The sequence below is a fragment of the Nycticebus coucang genome, chromosome 1, assembly GCF_027406575.1.
Source record: "Nycticebus coucang isolate mNycCou1 chromosome 1, mNycCou1.pri, whole genome shotgun sequence".
Taxonomy (NCBI): Eukaryota; Metazoa; Chordata; class Mammalia; order Primates; family Lorisidae; genus Nycticebus; species Nycticebus coucang.
In genome coordinates, this window is record NC_069780.1 from 73,991,176 (window position 1) to 74,009,447 (window position 18,272).

The window sequence follows — 18,272 nt, forward strand, 5'->3', positions numbered from 1 at the left end:
GAGAAATGCACATCGTAACCACTTTGAGATATCATCTAACTCCAGTAAGAGTGGCTCACATAACAAAATCCCAAAACTACAGATGTTGGCATGGATGTGGAGAAAAGGGAACACTTCTGCACTGCTGGTGGGAATGCAAGCTGATATGTCCCTTTTGGAAAGAAATATGGAGAATGCTCAGGGATCTAAAAGTAGACCTTCCATTCGATCCTGCAATTCCTCTACAAGGAGTATGTCCAAAAGACCAAAAATCACTTTATAACAAAGATACTTGCAACAGATTGTTCATTGTAGCTCAATTCATAATAGCCAAGTCATGGAAGAAGCCCAAGTGCCCATCGACCCATGAATGGATTAATAAATTGTGGTACATGTATACCATGGAATATTATGCAGCCTTAAAAAGATGGAGACTTTACCTCTTTTATGTTTATGTGGATGGAGATGGAACATATCCTATTTAGTAAAGTATCTCAAGAATGGAGGAAAAAGTATCCAATGTACTCAGTACTATTATGAAACCAATTTACAGTCACTCACACTTTCACATGAAGAATAGATCACAACTACGGCCCAGGATGAAGGGGAGGGATGGGAGGAGAGGGGAGGGAGGAGGTCAGGTGGAGGGAGGGTGAATGGTGGGATCACATCTATGATGCATATTGCAAGGGTACATGTCGGATCTATTAAGTATAGAGTATAAATGTCTTAACACAATAATTAAGCAAATGAGGTGAGGGCTATATTAACCAGTACCATGTAAGCATTCCAAATTGTATATGAAATCAGTACATTTTACCCCATAAATGCATTAATGTATACATGATCTACCTCTTTATGATTTAGAGGTTATGATTTTAGGATTTTATGAAATGAAATATATTTTTATTAAGTTCTCATATTTGAACAATAATTTGTCATAATATATACTTCTCTGCCCAAAATTCTTTGCCTTTAGTTCTTAAAGAATATTACATCAATTTTGCTGTGTGTTTTGTGTTGGTATTGAGAAGTCTGGTATTAATCTGGTTCATTTTCTATTTTATATGGTCTGCTCTTTCTATCTAGATGCTTTTTAGTTTCTTCTTTGTGTTTGAGATTCTTAAATTTCATAATAATGTGTCTTATGTGCAGGATTTTCTTGATTTTTCTTTTTAGTACACTGAATCCTCCAGATTGAGGTCTTTGAAGTCTTTAAAATTTTGAGATGGTCATTTCCTTAAATATTTCTTCCTCTCAATTTTTTTTTTCTTCTGGGCCCTGTATGCTGGCATTTCTACTTCTCTTTTCCATGTTACAAATCTCTGTTAAAGGGTGGTGCCTCTGGCTCAAAGGAGTAGGGCGCCTGCCCCATATGCCGGAGGTGGTGGGTTCAAACCCAGCCCTGGCTAGAAACTGCAAAAAAATAAATAAAAATACAAATCCCCGTTAAAATCTCTGAATTTTCTTATTGGTCGAGTTTGCTGACTTATCTCTGTGTTTCCTGTTCTTAAAGGTTTTGGTTTCCAAGTCTACAGTGAAGAAAGATTTCGTGTGTTTATGCTTGGTGATGGCAGGTTGGATCCTTCCTCTTTCCCTTTCTTTTTTCTTTTCCCTCTCTGGCTGTGGCCTCCTCTGGGTTCACCTACACATTTGCTTTAGAACTAGGGGTTATCACTGCTAATATAGGACTCTGGTCCCAAGAATGAGAGGGGCAGAAATGTCGAATCCATTCTCCTGGTGAGTGGAGAACTTGGTCATAGAATTTCGGCCTCTGTTTAATGTGGACTGCTTCCCCCAGCCCGTTGTTCCACATGGAGATGCTGGTTCTCCCCTCTTCCCTGTGCCTCGTGTATTGTAGGTACCAGGAACACCATAGGACTTAAACGTCTGGATGGTTCTTCTGGTTTGACTGGTTTTGGAACCACCGAACTTTGGTTGGCCCTCGTACTGACCTAAATGTTTTCTTTTCTGTTTCTGCTCCATAGACATGTGTGACAAGGGTTTTTTTGAAATGTAGTTATATCTTGTTATTTATTTTAAAATATTGCTATTTTTATTATTCACTTTTCTGAAGCGTATGTGGGAAGCAGGGATGGGTTTCCACTTAACATTTGGAGACTTTACATCCTTCGTATTAACCTAGATGGAAGTGGAGGACATTATTCTTAGTAAAGCATCACAAGAATGGAGAAGCATGAATCCTATGTACTCAATTTTGATATGAGGACAATTAATGACAGTTAAGGTCATTGGGGGGGGAGGCAAAGCAGAGAGAGGGACGGAGGGAGGGGGGTGGGGCCTTGGTGTGTGCCACACCTTCTGGGGGCAAGACATGATTGCAAGAGGGACTTTACTTAACAAATGCAACCAGTGTAACATGGCTTATTGTACCCTCAATGAATCCCCAACAATAAAAAAAAAAAATTATTTCCATCTTGAGTAGAAATTTCCTAACTGGACTTTATCATAAAAGTATTACTGTGTTGTTAACAAGTGCATGTACCGTGTTCTCAGTAAATCTTTCTTTGATCCTAGTGATTAACTATTGTATAATTACAAGCATCCAAGATCATTGGGATCTGACAGGAAGGGCAGCTATTTACCACAGTACCGTCAGCTGTCTTCCAGCTAACCAAATGGGTAGTAACTGTAAAGTTTGATCTAAGTTAAAACCCACTAACAATTAGATCTCTTCTTTTTATGCTATTTTCTTTCCTCTTTTCTGTCTTTTCCTTTTCTTTCTTACTTCTGCTAATACATACGCCAGAAGTTTAAGAGCGGGCAGCATGGAGCAGCCTCGCCGTTGTGGAGACAGCCCATCTCTGAGGAATAACAGAAACCTTCTGTGGTTTCGTACCATACCCAGAGATTTTCGGCTAAGTGGAAGAACAGCAGGAAAGGGGCTTAAAGAGAACTAGCCCTGATGGAACTGTTTGGAAATGACTCTGAGAAGAGATGAAGAAGTGAATGAAATGGGAGGGAAACCCAAAGCTTAATCCAGCGATACAATTTCTGTGAAGTGAAATGACCAGAAGATGAACGGACAGAGGGTTGTGTCATCCTCAGAACGAAAAAGTTAAAGCAGCTGAAGTAAAAGCTTATCAATATATTAAAAGCAAAGATATAGCCACGTTCTAGATTAGTAGATACGGGAGAGTCATCGAGTTCTTCTTCCTTCTTCACGGTCCATTTTTCTGCCAGTCTTTGAGGGTTGTTTTAGTTTATCATGAAAATAAAGCACTTGTTCTCGTGCTCAGGCTTGTAAAGAAGTCAGTGAACTAGTGAAATACAGTAATTGTCATGAAAAGCATGCCCTCTTGAATGCCTTTTGTTCAATTTTTGAGATTTGGTGTTTGTGGGGGGAATAAATCCTCAATATTTGTGAAAGGACACTTCTTTGTATTTAAAACACCACAACCATTTCTGCCAAGAGAAGCTTCCTCTTTACATCTGAAGTTCCCCCAAAGTTCTCTTTCCTACTTCTTTCTCCTCCCTTATTTTCTCCATCAAACACCCTGACTTCAACTCAGTGTGTATGACTGCAAGTCAGTAAAGCTATCCCAGGCCTCCCTCTCCTGAGCTGCAGGGTTGTGTAACCAACTCTATTACAGAGGTTCTTGCCCGGATTTTTTTATCAACACTTCAAACCCAACACATATATAACTGGTCTGATCTCTCTCACCCAATTGGCTCCATCTTTATTTTTTTACTCTTTGTTTCAGTTTGTGATTCTACCTTTTGCTCAATTGTCTAAGCAAAAAACTGGAGGGGTCATTTTAAGTGTCTTTCTCCCTCTGCATCTTTCTTGCTGTCGTACCTGAATATCTTTTGAATCCATTCTCTGCATCTTATCAGTCTCTTGCTTAATCCCTGCAGTAACGTCCCAGGGGCTGCAAAGTTAGGTTCAAACGCCTTCATGGTATGTGCAAAACTTCATCCAGCTTGATACATCTGCTTCTGCCTTTGACCCCATCTTCCAAGTCAAACCCAACTGCTTGTGGCTCTGAAAATGGCCACATTCTTGCCAGCTTCTATTCTTTCAACCCTGGTATTTTCTCTACCTGGGGCTTCTTCCTTGGAAGTCTGGCGATGATTTCTTCTTAATCCTCTGGCTTGACTCCCACATGTCTTTCACCCCCACCACTGGCAGGTTTAAAAGTCCTTTTTCTGAGTCTTCAGGCTCCTTGATACAGTCATATTCTAGCAAACACCACCTCTCTGTCTGTGCTTGTCTTCCACATTAACCTGTGAGCACCTATGGGCCGGGGACTGATGCTTCACAACATTCATAACTCAGCAGAAGCTCAGTAAATGCTGGTTGAGTGAATAAAGAGGGTTAGAGGAGCTTGTGGCTTGGAAGGGAGGAGGGTGAGAATCAGAAACTATGTGTAGATTTTATGAAGACTGCTGAGGTTTTTAGAATTTCCCCCCCCTTCTCCATTTTTGGAGGCATTGGCTTTCCCCATTCACAGTATGTCTTGTGGCAGGGGTCTGCGGTATTTGCTGAGGGAGGACTCCTGATTCACCTGCCCTGCCTTCTGTTCTTGTAAGGATTACCAAGACTGTCTCCACCCTGAAAAAGGGGGAACTGAAACCAAGTCACAAAATTACTGTATGACAGTGAAATGCAAAATTGATTGCTGCTTACAGCTGTGAGCACAGCAAGCAGAGGCAGGAGAGGTGGTTGGCAGGTGCTTTGTGGAGAAGGTGGGAACTAAGCTGGATGTGGTGAGGCAGGCATTTGCTCTTTTGGATGGCCACAGTTCGTTTTCTAATGAGTTTCTTATCTCAGAGGCCATTCATAAGGGAAGTCCTTTGGCAACATTTTTGTTCACTTAACCAGAACAACCTTTTTACTCCTAGACAATTTCTCTGTTTTTGTAGATGCCTGTTAAAGGTAATACCTCAGCGAGGAAGAAGTGAGAGGCGAAAAATGATGAAGGTATCTCCCTTTAATTCTCAATTATGAATCAGTTTCATAGGATTTAAAGTCTCTAATACCAGAAATTGTTGAACATAGAATTTTTTTTAATAAAAAAGGTTTTATTATTTTCATAAAGCGGTAATTTTAATTTTTGGTGAACTAAGTTTCAGAGTTGGTTATAAGGATTTAGTGTTTATGTACCGGATGTTTATTCTCCCTCATGTTTAGTGATTCCCTTAAATAGGCTCATTCCTGAACAGTGAAGGAGAAAGGAATTCTGTGCACTTGGGAAGTGGGATGAGGTGTCCCTTCACTTGATCAGTCTGCACGTACATTCCCTTCTGCCAGTATTACTTTCATGTAAGGGTTCGGATCGCCATTGTTTGGCAGGAAGGAAGAGAGAACTCTCTTAATAGAATGTGATTTAATATGTTGAATGACACTTTATGCTGTGACAGTCTGGTCGGGGAAAAGGATTAGAGGCGATGTAAATGAGCTGCTGTATCTGGTTGTAAAAACATTCCAGGCATCTTTTAAAAGTAACGTTAGACCCTGGTCTCCAGTTCCCCGAAGTTGCTTCTCATTGGCAGGTTTCTCCCAATGGGGGTGAGTCAGGGGATCAGCCAGTCCCAGACTCTCCTTTGCTGCCTCACTGTGTCATGTCCAGCCTGCAGTCAGGGCGCCGGGCTCAGAGAAGAGGGGAGGATCGGCCTCCTGAAGCCAGGGCGCTGCTGGCTTGGGACTTGCTGGCATGGGGGTCCTGTTCTGCTTCAGAACGGATGGTATTTTGCAACTACTTCTGGCTGAGCCCTGACGGCAGCTCTCGTGTAGGCCAGCGTTCAGGGTTTAGTCTGCGCTGGGCTTACGTGGTGAAGGGAGCCTCTGGTCATGATGATTGAGGGGCCCGGAGAGGCCCGAGCGAGCTGGAGTTCTAGCCCCTCGTTCCCTTGGGTTCATTTGCAGGAAAGAACTGCATGGAGTTGAGCTTTCCAGGCATAAGGGAGAAGCAGCTTTTGTTTCAAAGTGGACTGTGTCCCAGAAAGAAAATAAAAGGAAATCACAGCAGTAGTCTATCAGGGGGTTTGGGTCTATCTGCCTGAAAATTGGCCCTTCTGCTGGGGCTAAATCTCTCCAGTTAGCTAAATGATTTTGTGATGAGGGCTGTGGAAAAAAGTAGCTTTACAGGAAGAGTGATCATGAGGTCTTCAGACTTTACGGCAGACTCAGACCATGGAGACCTGCAGCCAAGAGGGCTCCTCTCTCGTGCCACCTTCTCTCCCCATTGTCCCTCTGCAACCTGAAAGAAAGAGTTCAGAAAACTCTCCCCTACCGGAATATTCTGCACAGCATCCTCCCAGTGTCTCCCTTAACTGCCTTCACAAGTCGTTCCTCCTTTCAGCTGCCACCACCATTTCCAACTCTTTTTTTCCCCGAATGCTGCTGTTCCAGATCTCCATTTCTGAGATTCTCTCTCAGCTTTAGTTGGAAGCTGGGTCAGGGGTCAATTAAGAATTATTTTGTACTGTCAATTTTCAACATCAGCATCTTTGGGATCTTAATAAGAGTCTGGAATTTTCTGCATCATTTTCAGGAGCATTGAATCCATCTAAGACGGTCTGCTTAGTTCCTCGCTGTTCCTGGCATTCCTGCATGCTCTGTTTCTAGGTCTTAGGACTAAACATGAAGGTTTATTCTGCTAGAGGCTGAGATTGTGGGCCTCCACGTCTATATCATTTGTTTCTGTGGCAGGTGACTGCCGCTGTGCCCATCACCTATGAAATCAATGCTAAGTTAGTGTCATCGTCACAAAAACTCACTGCCTCTGCAGGATACCCAAGAGCAGTTAATATTTGATGAGGACTGTGGATTAGGCTGAAGGGCTGGGCTCGGAGGGGTGCAGTGCAGGTGCATTTTATGGTAGCTGGGAGACTGTGAGAGCATGAAGACCCCTTCAGGGAAACTGGTGTGCTCTCTTTCCCATCTTCTGCGTCTTCTACCTAAACCCATAATGTGCGCAAATGACACTAAACATATTCACTAAAGTGGTCCTCTGTGAATGCATATGCCACACAACTCATTTAGGAAATGCCTTCAGTTGGGGTTTATTTATTTATTTATTTACTTTGAGACAGAGTCTCACTATGTCACTCTCGGTAGAGTGCCATGGAGTCACAGCTTACAGCAATCTCAAACTCTAGGGCTAAAGCATTTCTTTTGCCTTGGCTTCCTAAGTAGCTGGGACTATAGGTGCCCGCCACAATGCCCGGCTGTTTTTGTGTTGCAGTTGTCATTATTGTTTAGCTGGCCTGGGCCAGGTTCGAACCTGCCAGCCTTGGTGTATGTGGCTGGCGCCATAACCACTGTGCCACAGTGCTAAGCCTTCATTTGGGGCTTACATCCGTCCTGTGCAGTCACTGCCGGGGCCTGACTGGCGTCCTCCCCGATGTGCACAGGGAGATAGAATATCTCTATGTCTGGGATTTTAATACCTGACTATTAGAAGTTCTAATATAAGATACCAGCTCAGAAGACATGATTCCCTTAGAGTTCTTTAATCTATCATGCACTAAGTGGTGGGTAAGAACAGTTTAAAGAGCCAAGGGCCTGGAAGGTGAGAGGTTGCATCCTGCAGGGCTGGTGCTGCTCTGAGCTGGATGCCACTGGTTTACTCCTGGGCTTCTTACAGATTAGGAAGGTGTTGTGGCTGCCGTCAAGGTGTTCATCTTCCACTTGATCTGATTTTGATTATTATGCTTTCTTGGGGGTGGGGGTGGGGAATGCTCCTCACTGTGTATTATCTCTGGTCTACTCTAACCATCTTTGGTTTAAAAAAAAAAAAAAAAAAAAAACACCCTGAAACTTTTAAGACTGGACACCCAGAAACTCTCAGGCTGAATTGTAAATGTAATTTTGGGTATATATTTTGTTTTATTTTGTTTTGGTATATATTTTGATTGAATAATAAAGTAATGCTCTGTCATCCTTAGTGGTTAGTTTTTTTCTTCTGTTTGCTTGAACTTTGATCCTTCTCCCACCACCCCAGGTGACAGTTCCAACCCCCCTAAGGAGGACACCCCTTCCAGCAGCGTGGACTCCCTGTCCTCTCCATCTCCCACGGCAGTAGCTGTGCACGGGCTTCCCGGACCAGACAAAAATGACCTTCTGGCGGACGGAGGGAGCGCTGGGGACTGGGGATCCCCTGTGTAAGTACCTGTGCTGCTGTGTGGCGCTTCTGTGGTCAGGAGGCCAGGACTTCATTTTGAAGTTTCGTGAGGTTTATGGTCGATGACGCTGAAGCTGGGAGATTTAAGTCTCCTGTTCTCTAATCAGTGGGGCCTTCAAAGAGAGAAGGATCCAGAAAGAAAGCCTTTCTTCAGTGGCATGCCTGGGAGGGGTGGGGTGGGGGTGCTACTTTCAGTGGCGTACCTGTGTTTCCAGTATGGGAGGGGCGGGGGTGTGTGTGGTACTTCAGATCGGATCTTAGTTCAGTTCATGGCAGTTTGGTGTTGTGCAAAGGACATTTGTTACTGTCCCATCCAGGATGTTTTCCCATTAGTTATGCAAACTTTTAAGGATATGATAATGCATGCATTCTGAGGGATAGACTCCTGATGCTGTCTGTTGGATGATGCCCTAATTAGATGGACTTTTGAGAGTTTTCTGCTAGCATTCTGCCCTCCAATATAGCACAGCACATGGTCAAGACTTGATGGTATATCTTCTTATACTTTCTCAGTTTGGTTTAGTGCCAGATATGTATAAATCAGCTCATGTATATTAGGAGAGATAATAGTAATACACACAAAAATACCTTGAACTTGTTTAACTGTCCTTGTTGATCAAGGCTGTGGAGTAAAGGCAGATGCTGGTGTGAGACATCCAAAGGGCAGCATCACTTTTCAAACATGTGCTCAGAGAAGAGAAAACACCACTAATAATTACAAAGCATTACTGGATTAGTCAATCAAGTAATTACATCCAAAAATACATTTATAATTTATTCAGTCTATTAAAATTTTTTTAAAGCCAAACTTGCTTAAAATAAATTGTAGATAATGATGTCATCTGTCCCTAGCTGGGCATTCTTGGGACTTTAAATGGATTAGAAAGTGTTCCTCAGATTCCTTGGCTTTTTATAGTCACTGCTGGATCCACACGAAATCATTATGAACTTATTAAGTATTAAGAGAGGCTAGGACACTGGGTATGCTAACATTTTGGGGTGCCTTTAAGACTTTGAAAATCTCACTGAAACTCCAAGTGTGGAAACATGTTCTCCGGATGAGATTTTCTTCCCCCAGCGCTATCATATATACATATTTTATATGCTGAAGATTGTACATTGTAGGTTTAAATTACATATTACTTAAGTATGCTTGTCACTTTTACTGTTCTTTTTCCACAATAAAAATTCTCTTTCACCATGTACTACAAGCAACAATAGCCGTAGTTACAGAGGAACCCAGAATCTGTAATCCTGGTTATAGTCCGGGTGGAATTTAGCCGGTGTTTGTGTATTTAGTGAAAACCAGATCCCTAAGTATTCCTTTCCGTCAGTGTCCGTCACAGTCCTGGCGAGCAGTTTTGTCAGCCATCTTTCCTCCATAGGGGTTCTGTAGGAAAGGGACATTGTGAGTACAGCCAGTGCTCAAGTCACAAAACGTCCAGGCCTAAAACAAGAAGAGCTTGGTATTTTCGTTTATAAATCAAATAAGGAGTGAACTCCCCAGCTTCCTATTTATACAGACTTTAAAATGTCATGAAAAGCACTCCATAGTTGAAGCAAGAGTGGAAAGGAGATTTTTGTTATAATGGAGATTTTCTCCTACTTCAGGAATTTGATTTTCTTTTCTTGAAGTATACACTAGAATGTTTTCTTGTATCTTTTAAGAGGTTTACTTGTGAGCGCACATCAGCCCAGATTTATCACTGTGTTCTAAGTTTGTATGCAGATGGGTGCTCCTCGACCCCCCCACCCCCACCCCCGCCCCACCATATACCAGAATCACCTGTGGGGCCCCATCCCAGACTCATGATTCGGGGCCTAAGTGTTTGCATTTCTAACCAGTCCCCAAGTGATGCTTGGTGAGCCCTGATAAAGAGACTGTCTTCTGTGCCCTCAGGGTCCTCAGCATGTGTTGATGGTAAACTGCTTCTCTGAAGAGTGAAATTAGGATACACAATTCTCCTTGCTGTTTTTTTTTTTTTTTTTTTTTTTTGAGACAGAGTTCCCACTATGTCGCCCTTGGTAGAGTGCTGTAGTGTCACAGCTCACAGCAACCTCCAACTCTTGGGCTTAAGTGATTCTCTTGCCTCAGAAGGGACTTTAGGTGCCCGCCACCACGCCCAACTATGTTTCGGTTGCAGTTGTCATTGCTGTTTAGCAGACCCAGGCTGGACCAGAACCTGCCAGCTTTGGTGTATGTGGCCGGTGCCCTACTCACTGAGCTATGGGCACTGAGCCTCCTTGCTGTTGTTTTTTAAAACATCCTTCTAGGGTAGTGTGCTTACCCCCTTCTAGAAGCCTTTCTGTACTTACCACGTCCTTCAGTTCCCTCTGTCTGATATATCTCTCCTGCCTTTTTTTTTCTTTTCTTGAGACAAAGTCTTACTTTGTCCCTGTTGGTAGAGTGCCATGGCACCATAGCCCACCACAACCTCAAACTCTTTTTTGTTTTTTTGAGGCAGGGTTTTCACTGTGTCACCCTTGGTAAAGTGCTGTAGTGTCACAGTTGACAGTAACCTCCAACCCTTGGGCATAAGTGATTTTCTTGCCTTAGCCTCCCAAGTAGCTGGGACTACGGGTACCCACCCTGCTATTTTTAAAGATGGAGTCTCGCTCTTGTTCAGGCAATCCACCCATCTTGGCCTCCCGGAGTGCTAGGATTATGGGTGTGAACCACTGCACCCGGTCTCTCCTGCTTTTTAATTCAAGGCAGTCATAACATATTTCTAGGTCTAATTTATCTTCACCTTCAGGAAGTGTCCCCTTGTATTCTATTCTACAGGGAGCCTTTAAACTAGGGGTGTCCAACTTTTTTTTTGTCCTGCCACACAGTAGAAGTATAAGTGTTGTCTTGGGCAACATACGAAATATATAAATATTAATGAAAGCTGATTAGCCAAAAAAAAAAAAAAAAAAAAAAAAGGGTCGTGCATACCTTTTATGATATCCAACAGATAAGAAGAGGTCCTCTCAAAATCAGCCTGTTGCCTGTAGACCAGCAGGTTGGACAGCCCTGCTAAATAATACCTTTCTCTGCTGGTACCTTTTCTTTGGCACTAAGAAATCAAAATTGTGTTTGAGTATTAGTTAATATTCACCTTTTAGTATTGTTTGATGTTTGTGGTTTAAGTGTATCTATTTTTCCCTTGCCCCAAGCTAGATCATAAAATGCTTAATGATGGGAATTGGAGCTTACATTCTCTGAACATCTTTGTGATATTGGCAGAGTTATTAGTAAATAGGTAAATATTTTAGTTATGTACTTATAAGAATACTTTCCTTTTGGAAATGCGATTTATTTCTCTGTCATCAAATGTCTGTTAGGCTACTGTGTTTGGCTTCTGATCCATCTTTCTTCTCATAAATAAAGGTTAAAAGTCTTCTAGCAGTTCCACAGAATTAATGTCACCGTTTTCTCCTTACAGCACCTTTGTTTCCTCAGCACGTGTAACTTCAGTTCTCACCGAGTCTGTGTTCTTTTCTTCTCTTTCCCTCCTTTTGCTCTGCATTCTGCTGTGCTGTGTTGAATATGATGGGTTCTCAGTCAATTCTCATTAACAGCCCCTTTACCCACAGTCACTCTGGGGTCATTAATACTCCAGCCAGGGCTTTTAAAAGGAGGAACTCAAGTCTTAGGTCTTGAGGAATAGAGATCAGATGTGGTGGTTCACAGGACTCCAGTGGACTTCTTTGTGCATCAATGCTGTGATCTTGACCACCAGAAAGCAAATTTGTAGAGGAAAACCTATAGCAGCTGTGGTTCAGACATAGCCATTGTGTAAACCCAGCAATGGCCTCTGACAGGTAGAAAACAAGGCAGGAGAATTGGATTCTGTGGGTTTCTGCTGATGTTTATGGCTTGTGGGTATTATTCACTGTAGTCAATCAATCTGGAGCTATTACTCAGCTGTACAGTGAGGGGATGGGTGACTTTATTGCCAGCGAAGAATTGCTAGCTCATTCTCCTTGGAGGGCATGACTTCATAGGTCAAAGTATTTCAAATGTTCCAAAGTCATCCCCTCCCCCAGCCCCCCAATAAAGTAGTTTTCTCTAAACAGGTTTTCTTCTATTGAAGCTGATGGAGCCAGGTCCTTGACAAGTAATCCTCTTGATTCTCTGCTACAAAAGAAGCTCTCTTCCCAGAAAATATCTCCCATTGCTATCTGTTTCCACTGTAGATTTAAATGAAAAGAAAGGCCTCCTTTTCTTCCAGCACATTCTCAAATTTAAGATGGCAGAGTCTTAGAATAGCTTTTCCCAGCTGGGTGTTGGTGGCCTGAACTACATCTGGTCTGCGCTCAGGCAGGCCTGGAGGTCCTTCTCCCGTACCTGCTGAGCCCTTTACCAGCGTTTCTTGTGGATGTTAAGGTATTCCTAAAGTGTTTATCCCAGCTATTGCCTCAAGCTGCTTCTGTGCTGCAGAGATTCATGCCAGTCTGGATTTGTTTATTTAAAATTGCTAGATAGTACCCTTTTGCTCCCCAGTACAGCCTTGTTTGTGCATGTTTTCCATATGCTTTGTGTACACTTACTGGTAACCCTTTTAATTCTTGTCAGTGAAATAACTTGTTTCCTTTAAATTGGGCATACAAATGGAGGTTTCCCAGAGAACACTACGTGGCATTTCAAATTACTTGATTGCTTTTTAGGTAGTCAAGGAATTTTGCTGGCAGATATCAAAGTACTCCTTAAATATGATTTGTGGCTTTGTATACCACTGTAAAACCATGAATGATTTGCCTAAAGTTCAGAAGAATAATCATTTAAAAATTTTTTTTTGAGGCACGAGGTGGGTACATTGTTTGAGCTTAGGAGTTTGAGACCAGCCTGAGCAAGAGTGAGACCCTGTCTCTACTAAAAATAGAAAAACTAGTTGGTGCACACCTGTATTCCCAGCTACTTGGGAGCCTGAGGCAAGAGGATTCCTTGAGAGCAAGAGTTTGAGATTGCTGTGAGCTATGATGCCATGCCACTCTCTACCCAGGGCTACAGAATAAGACTCTGTCTCAAAAAAAAAAAAAGAAAAGAAAAAGAAAAAAAACAAAAAACCCACACACATTTCTCTGAAATTTGGCACATACCTAGAAATGATAGGGTAGCAGTCATTGTCAAACTCTGTCTCTCCCTCCTCCCTTCCGTGCTTTGTCTGTCTTCTCTCACCCTTGAGAGTGGGTGGCCCAACACTGATACCCCGGAACTACCCTGCTGGGCCATGGAGGCCAGTTCACCACAGAAATTGGTGTCTTAATATTTCTACCTCTTATTGAGATTATTTAATGTTTCAAAAGAAGAAAATAGGGCATTTATGTTTTAAAATTCTTTTTAACATATCTGCTTTTTGTTAACTTCACTAAAATGAATACATACAGCTTTTGTAATAAGAGGAAGAAAGCTATATAAATGTCAGACTAGGAGCGGGTGATACATTAACCCAAACAGGTGACTTGTCCAGTAGGAGCGTCTACAGTGTCCTCACTGGCGACTAGGAAGATCATTTCCTAGTAAGGTTAGCAGCCCTCCTCTGCCTGCTCATCACTTGGGCCTGTTTACGGAACCTGGTGGGTTGTATTCCTGAGATTGCTTGCATGTGAAGGGCACTGCTCTCCAGTATTGGGTACTGCAAAGAATGAACTAGGGCTCAGTAACCCCTTTCATCCCCACGTGAGCAGCTGGGTTGCTGATGAGCTCCGAAAGATGGAGGTCTTAGATAGCTCAAGTCTAAGGAAGGACGGGACCAGGTGAGCAGGGGAGCAGGTTGGCTTGCTGTGAGCCTACCACACCTTTTTTAAATTCTGCTCAGAGGTTAGCTCCTGTCCTCACCTCTTGGGACTGTGGGGATTTGAAGGAGTCGGACCTTCTAGCAGAGGCTAGAAGTTTCAAGGCGCAGATCAGTGTTTTTCAAGATGTTTTAATCTCACAGCGCACTTGAACCTATAGTTAAACTTTCATGGCACATTTAAATTAGGTTGCTCAAAAAAAAGAGTAAAAAGAATATACTTACTGTGCTTTGAAATTCTTTCTTAATTTTAGATTTATTTATTTTTATGTAATGATCTTTAAAAATGTACGCAGCACACCTCAGATGCTCTCACAGCACGCTGGTTGAACGTCAGTGCAGTAGTAGGTCTGATTAGATAGTTACCCTCCTGTGTTTCTTAGACCATGGAACCTTAAGCACTGTGGGCCACTAGACTTTGTCTTTTGTAAATGATATGTCATCTTAATGTTCTCACCAACCTGAGGAGGGGGGATAGCAGTAGATATGGCTTCATTTTTAAAGATAGGGATATAAGGGCACAAAACAGGGCAATTGGCCCAAGCCACACAACTGGGAAAGGACAGTGGGGTTTGACTCCCAAACTGTGTGCCTTATGACTTGTGCCTCCCTAGACTTATTTCATTGTAAAGATTGAAATTGTCTGATTGTCTATTTCACTGTAGAGATTGAAATTGTCTGCTTGTCTATTTCACTGTAGAGATTGAAATTGTCTCATTGCTTATGGGGACATTATTTGAGCTGAAGGTATCCTCCCCGACCTACCCTGATTGAGAAGCTCAGTGAGATGGTGAGACAGCCACGGCTGTCAGCTGGTCGGTGCCCTGGCTTTGAAGCAGGACGCTGACCTTACATTAAGTCATGTGGCTGTGGTTTATAATTATCCATGAAGAATAAACACTTGAATCTGGTTGCTGCACATTCATCATCAGCACCTTGGCTGAGATTTGGGAAGGAGCTGGGAGACGTGGAAATTTGATATTTGCCACGGGGAAGCATCCCTAATCTTTTCATGAGTAATGTGATACTTTCTTGTCTCTCTTCAGCTTCAGTAAGGCTCTAGAAGTTAATCACAGGGCCTGTGTAAACTTAGCCATTGACCATAAATGTCAATTTACATTCAGTTTGGAGGTGCAACTTTTGTATGTCTCCTGAATTCCTTCCTCCAACTCTGCACAAAAATTATGCTATACCAACCGCCTGGTGTATGCTATACTGCCCTTAAATCCTTCAATACACATCCATTGTGGCTCACTGGGGGTATTTTAGGTATTTGCAGTGTGTACTTGGCACTTGCATGTGGCCTAATTCATGTCTTCCTTTGCTGTACTGTAGCTACAGGCTCTGAAATTTGGAGGTTTTACTTTTAAGCCAGAATGTTGGTTGTCTGTATAACTTGAGAGCCCCACTGTGAAAAACAGACTTTCTGAAATAGATACGTGTCTAAATTTTATAGTAGCTTTTCTACTGTTGAAGTCTTTAAATATAAGTAAGCCTTGCATTTTGTCTTGCCCTTTCTGTTTTTTTGAAGTTTCACTGGTTTTTGTTGTTACATTGAAGATTTTTTTACTTTGCTGTTTAGGAATTGGTTGGCTGTGTCTCAGTATCGAAAGAAGGTAGGGAACTCATTTGCTCTCTCCATTAGCAGAAGTATGGATTGGGTTGGCCCTGGTATCAGAGTTAAATAGGCCTGGCTTTATATCCACGTTCTGTCTCTCAAAACCTTGGAGACCTTATATAAGTTCTTTAAGCAAACCAAAGCTTAGCAAGATTATCTATAAAGGCGGAATAACACCATTTGCCCCCCCCATCTCAGGTTGTTATGAGATTTCAAGGTACCACATGTTATTAAACTGAATCACTGCTCACCCCCTGCCCCCAACGCTAGGCAGCCACCTGCTGGGATTTTCCTTCCCTCTGAGAACATAATTTAATATTCTCAGTTTAACTTGACCCCAACTTCCTACATAATCTCCTCACTAAATAGCTCAGGGAGATAACCTTTCTGGTCTTAGAGAAGCCCTAGGTGCTGCCCTGATGTGGTGTCATTTTTAGCAGTTACTGTAGGTATTTTGGGAGGACTCAGCTAGGCTCCTCTCCTAGCCTCTCTGGGAATCTCCTTTGTAGAAGCTTCTGAAAATAAGCCCTGGGATATCAAGGAATGATCAAGGAATAGGGAATCCGTGGTGACCCATCCAAACCTGTAAATTGTCCTGAGCAATGTGGGTAGCTCACTTATCCTAACAGGCAACCTATCGACCAGCTCTGTATGTAACTAGAGGATTCTTCTTATTTGAGTGTCTCTGTACCCCCTTCATGTGTTCTTGGTCCGTGTTTAGATGTTCATTCCTCAGTCTGGGTGGCAGCTACTTTCCAGGCAGCAATAGAGCTGGCAGAAACATTGCTGTCAGTGACCCTGCAGGACTGTGACCTGCAGATCACTCATGCCCCATCATTTTCTGAAATGAATCTATAGTTCTTTTTCTGTTTAGCTTGAATGCTAGAGTTTGACCCTCTTACCTGGTTCCAGAATAATCATCTGAAAGGAAGAAATATGGGATTCAAGGAATATCCTCTGAGTGAAAGCTTATTCAGGGACGTAATTCTAAGACTGTTCTCTTATAGCAAAACCCAGAAAATGCTCTTCCTGGGAGTGAACTTTGTCAGATGCCCAGACGTGATGTCCTTTCTCCCTAAGGACATCCACACAGCGCCTCGGCTGTGTGGATGTGGTGTTAAACGTGGCTGTGCCCTTCTCCGCAGGGCTCCAGGGATTCCCTGCAGTGTCCTTCCTCCTCCCCCTGCCCACACATCTTGTGCAAAAAATGTTTTTTTCTTAAGAGTGAACAAGTTATTGCTTTTACCTGTTGGCTTAATGTATTGTCCGGCTCCCTCCTGCGTGAGAGGTGATCTTGAACACCAGAAATCAAGCACTGGGCATTGGTGGTCAGCTCCAGCCGGCACAGGGAGCCCAGTGAGGATGGAGAAGGGGCTTGTCTCAGGCCCAGGGCAGTTGGCCATCCTCATCGCCTTCCTCTCCAGCAGTCCCCAGCTGGCTTCTCATCAGGGCCATCTAATCCACGGGTGAGCCAACCATGGCCCACTGCTACCTATCTTTGTAAATAACATGTTATTGGATCATAGGTGGCTGCTTGTGCTCCGTGGTGATGGCAGAGCCAAGCAGTTGCAAGTCTCCAAAAGTTTTACAAAGCCTAAATGTTTACAGCCCTCGGCAGAAAAAGTTTGCTGACCTTGATCTAATCTATAGTCAAAGTTCATCTGTTCAGAAAAGTCTTTTTTATTTCTTAAAATCCAGTTTCAAGGGTGTCACCTGTGGCTCAGTGTGTAGGGTACGGGCCCCATATACTGAGGGTGGCAGATTCAAACCCGGCCCCAGCCAAACTGCAACAAAAAACAGCCGGGCATTGTGGTAGGCCCCTGGAGTCCCCGCTACTTGGGAGGCTGAGGCAAGAGAATTGCCTGAGCCCAAGAGCTGGAAGTTGCTGTGAGCTGTGACACCACGGCACTCTACCCAGGGCAATAAAGTGAGACTCTGTCTCTTAAAAAAAAAAAAAAAAAAAATAGCCCTCCTGAGTAGCTGGGACTACAGGCACCTGCCACAAAAAAATTTCATGCATCTTTCTTGTCATTAAACCAACCCATAGTTTTCCTTATGGGTTTTACATGCCTTCAAGTATGTGGTGCTAATTTCAAAAGGTCTCTGGTGTTTTGATAATTAAAATTTATATTTGGGTTTTTTTTTTTTGTTGTTTGTTTGTTTGTGATTTTTGGCTGGGGCTAGGTTTGAACCCGCCACCTCCGGCATATGGGACCAGCGCCCTACTCCTTGAGCCACAGGCGCCGCCCTTTTTTTTTCTTTTTCTTTTTTTTTTTTTTTTTTGTGAGTTTGTTTTTTGTAGAGACAGAGTCTCACTTTATCGCCCTTGGTAGAGTGTCATGGTGTCACAGCTCACGGTAACCTCCAGCTCCTGGACTTAGGTGATTCTCTTGCCTCAGCCTCCCCAGTAGCTGGGACTACAGGCACCTGCCACAACACCCAGCTATTTTTTGTTGCAGTTTGGCCGGGGCCGGGTTTGAACCTGCCACCCTCGGTATATGGGCACTGAGCCACAGGTGCCACCCGGGGGGGGTTGTTTTTTAATGACCTTATTGTTTAAAATAACACTTTAATTTTGGAATAGTTTTGGATTTACAGAGAAGTTACAAAGATAATAACAGAGTTTCTGGAGCCCCTTCACTGCCCTCTCTGCCCTTGTTAACCTCTACAGAACTGTGGTACCTTTGTTAAAATATCCGGACAGTAGCACAGACGCAGTGCTGTTAACTACAGACTTGACATGGA

General features: G+C 43.0%; 1 protein-coding gene across 4 annotated transcripts in view; it reads left to right on the plus strand.

Moving 5' to 3' along the window:
* Positions 1–18,272, plus strand: part of ARHGAP10 (Rho GTPase activating protein 10) — a 346,448-nt gene that overhangs the window by 307,249 nt on the left and 20,927 nt on the right. For all 4 annotated transcript variants that reach the window (XM_053582345.1, XM_053582335.1, XM_053582326.1 and 1 more), the window contains one exon: positions 7,950–8,109. In XM_053582345.1, coding sequence (XP_053438320.1) covers positions 7,950–8,109 — 160 coding nt within the window. The remainder of the gene's footprint in view (positions 1–7,949; positions 8,110–18,272) is intronic.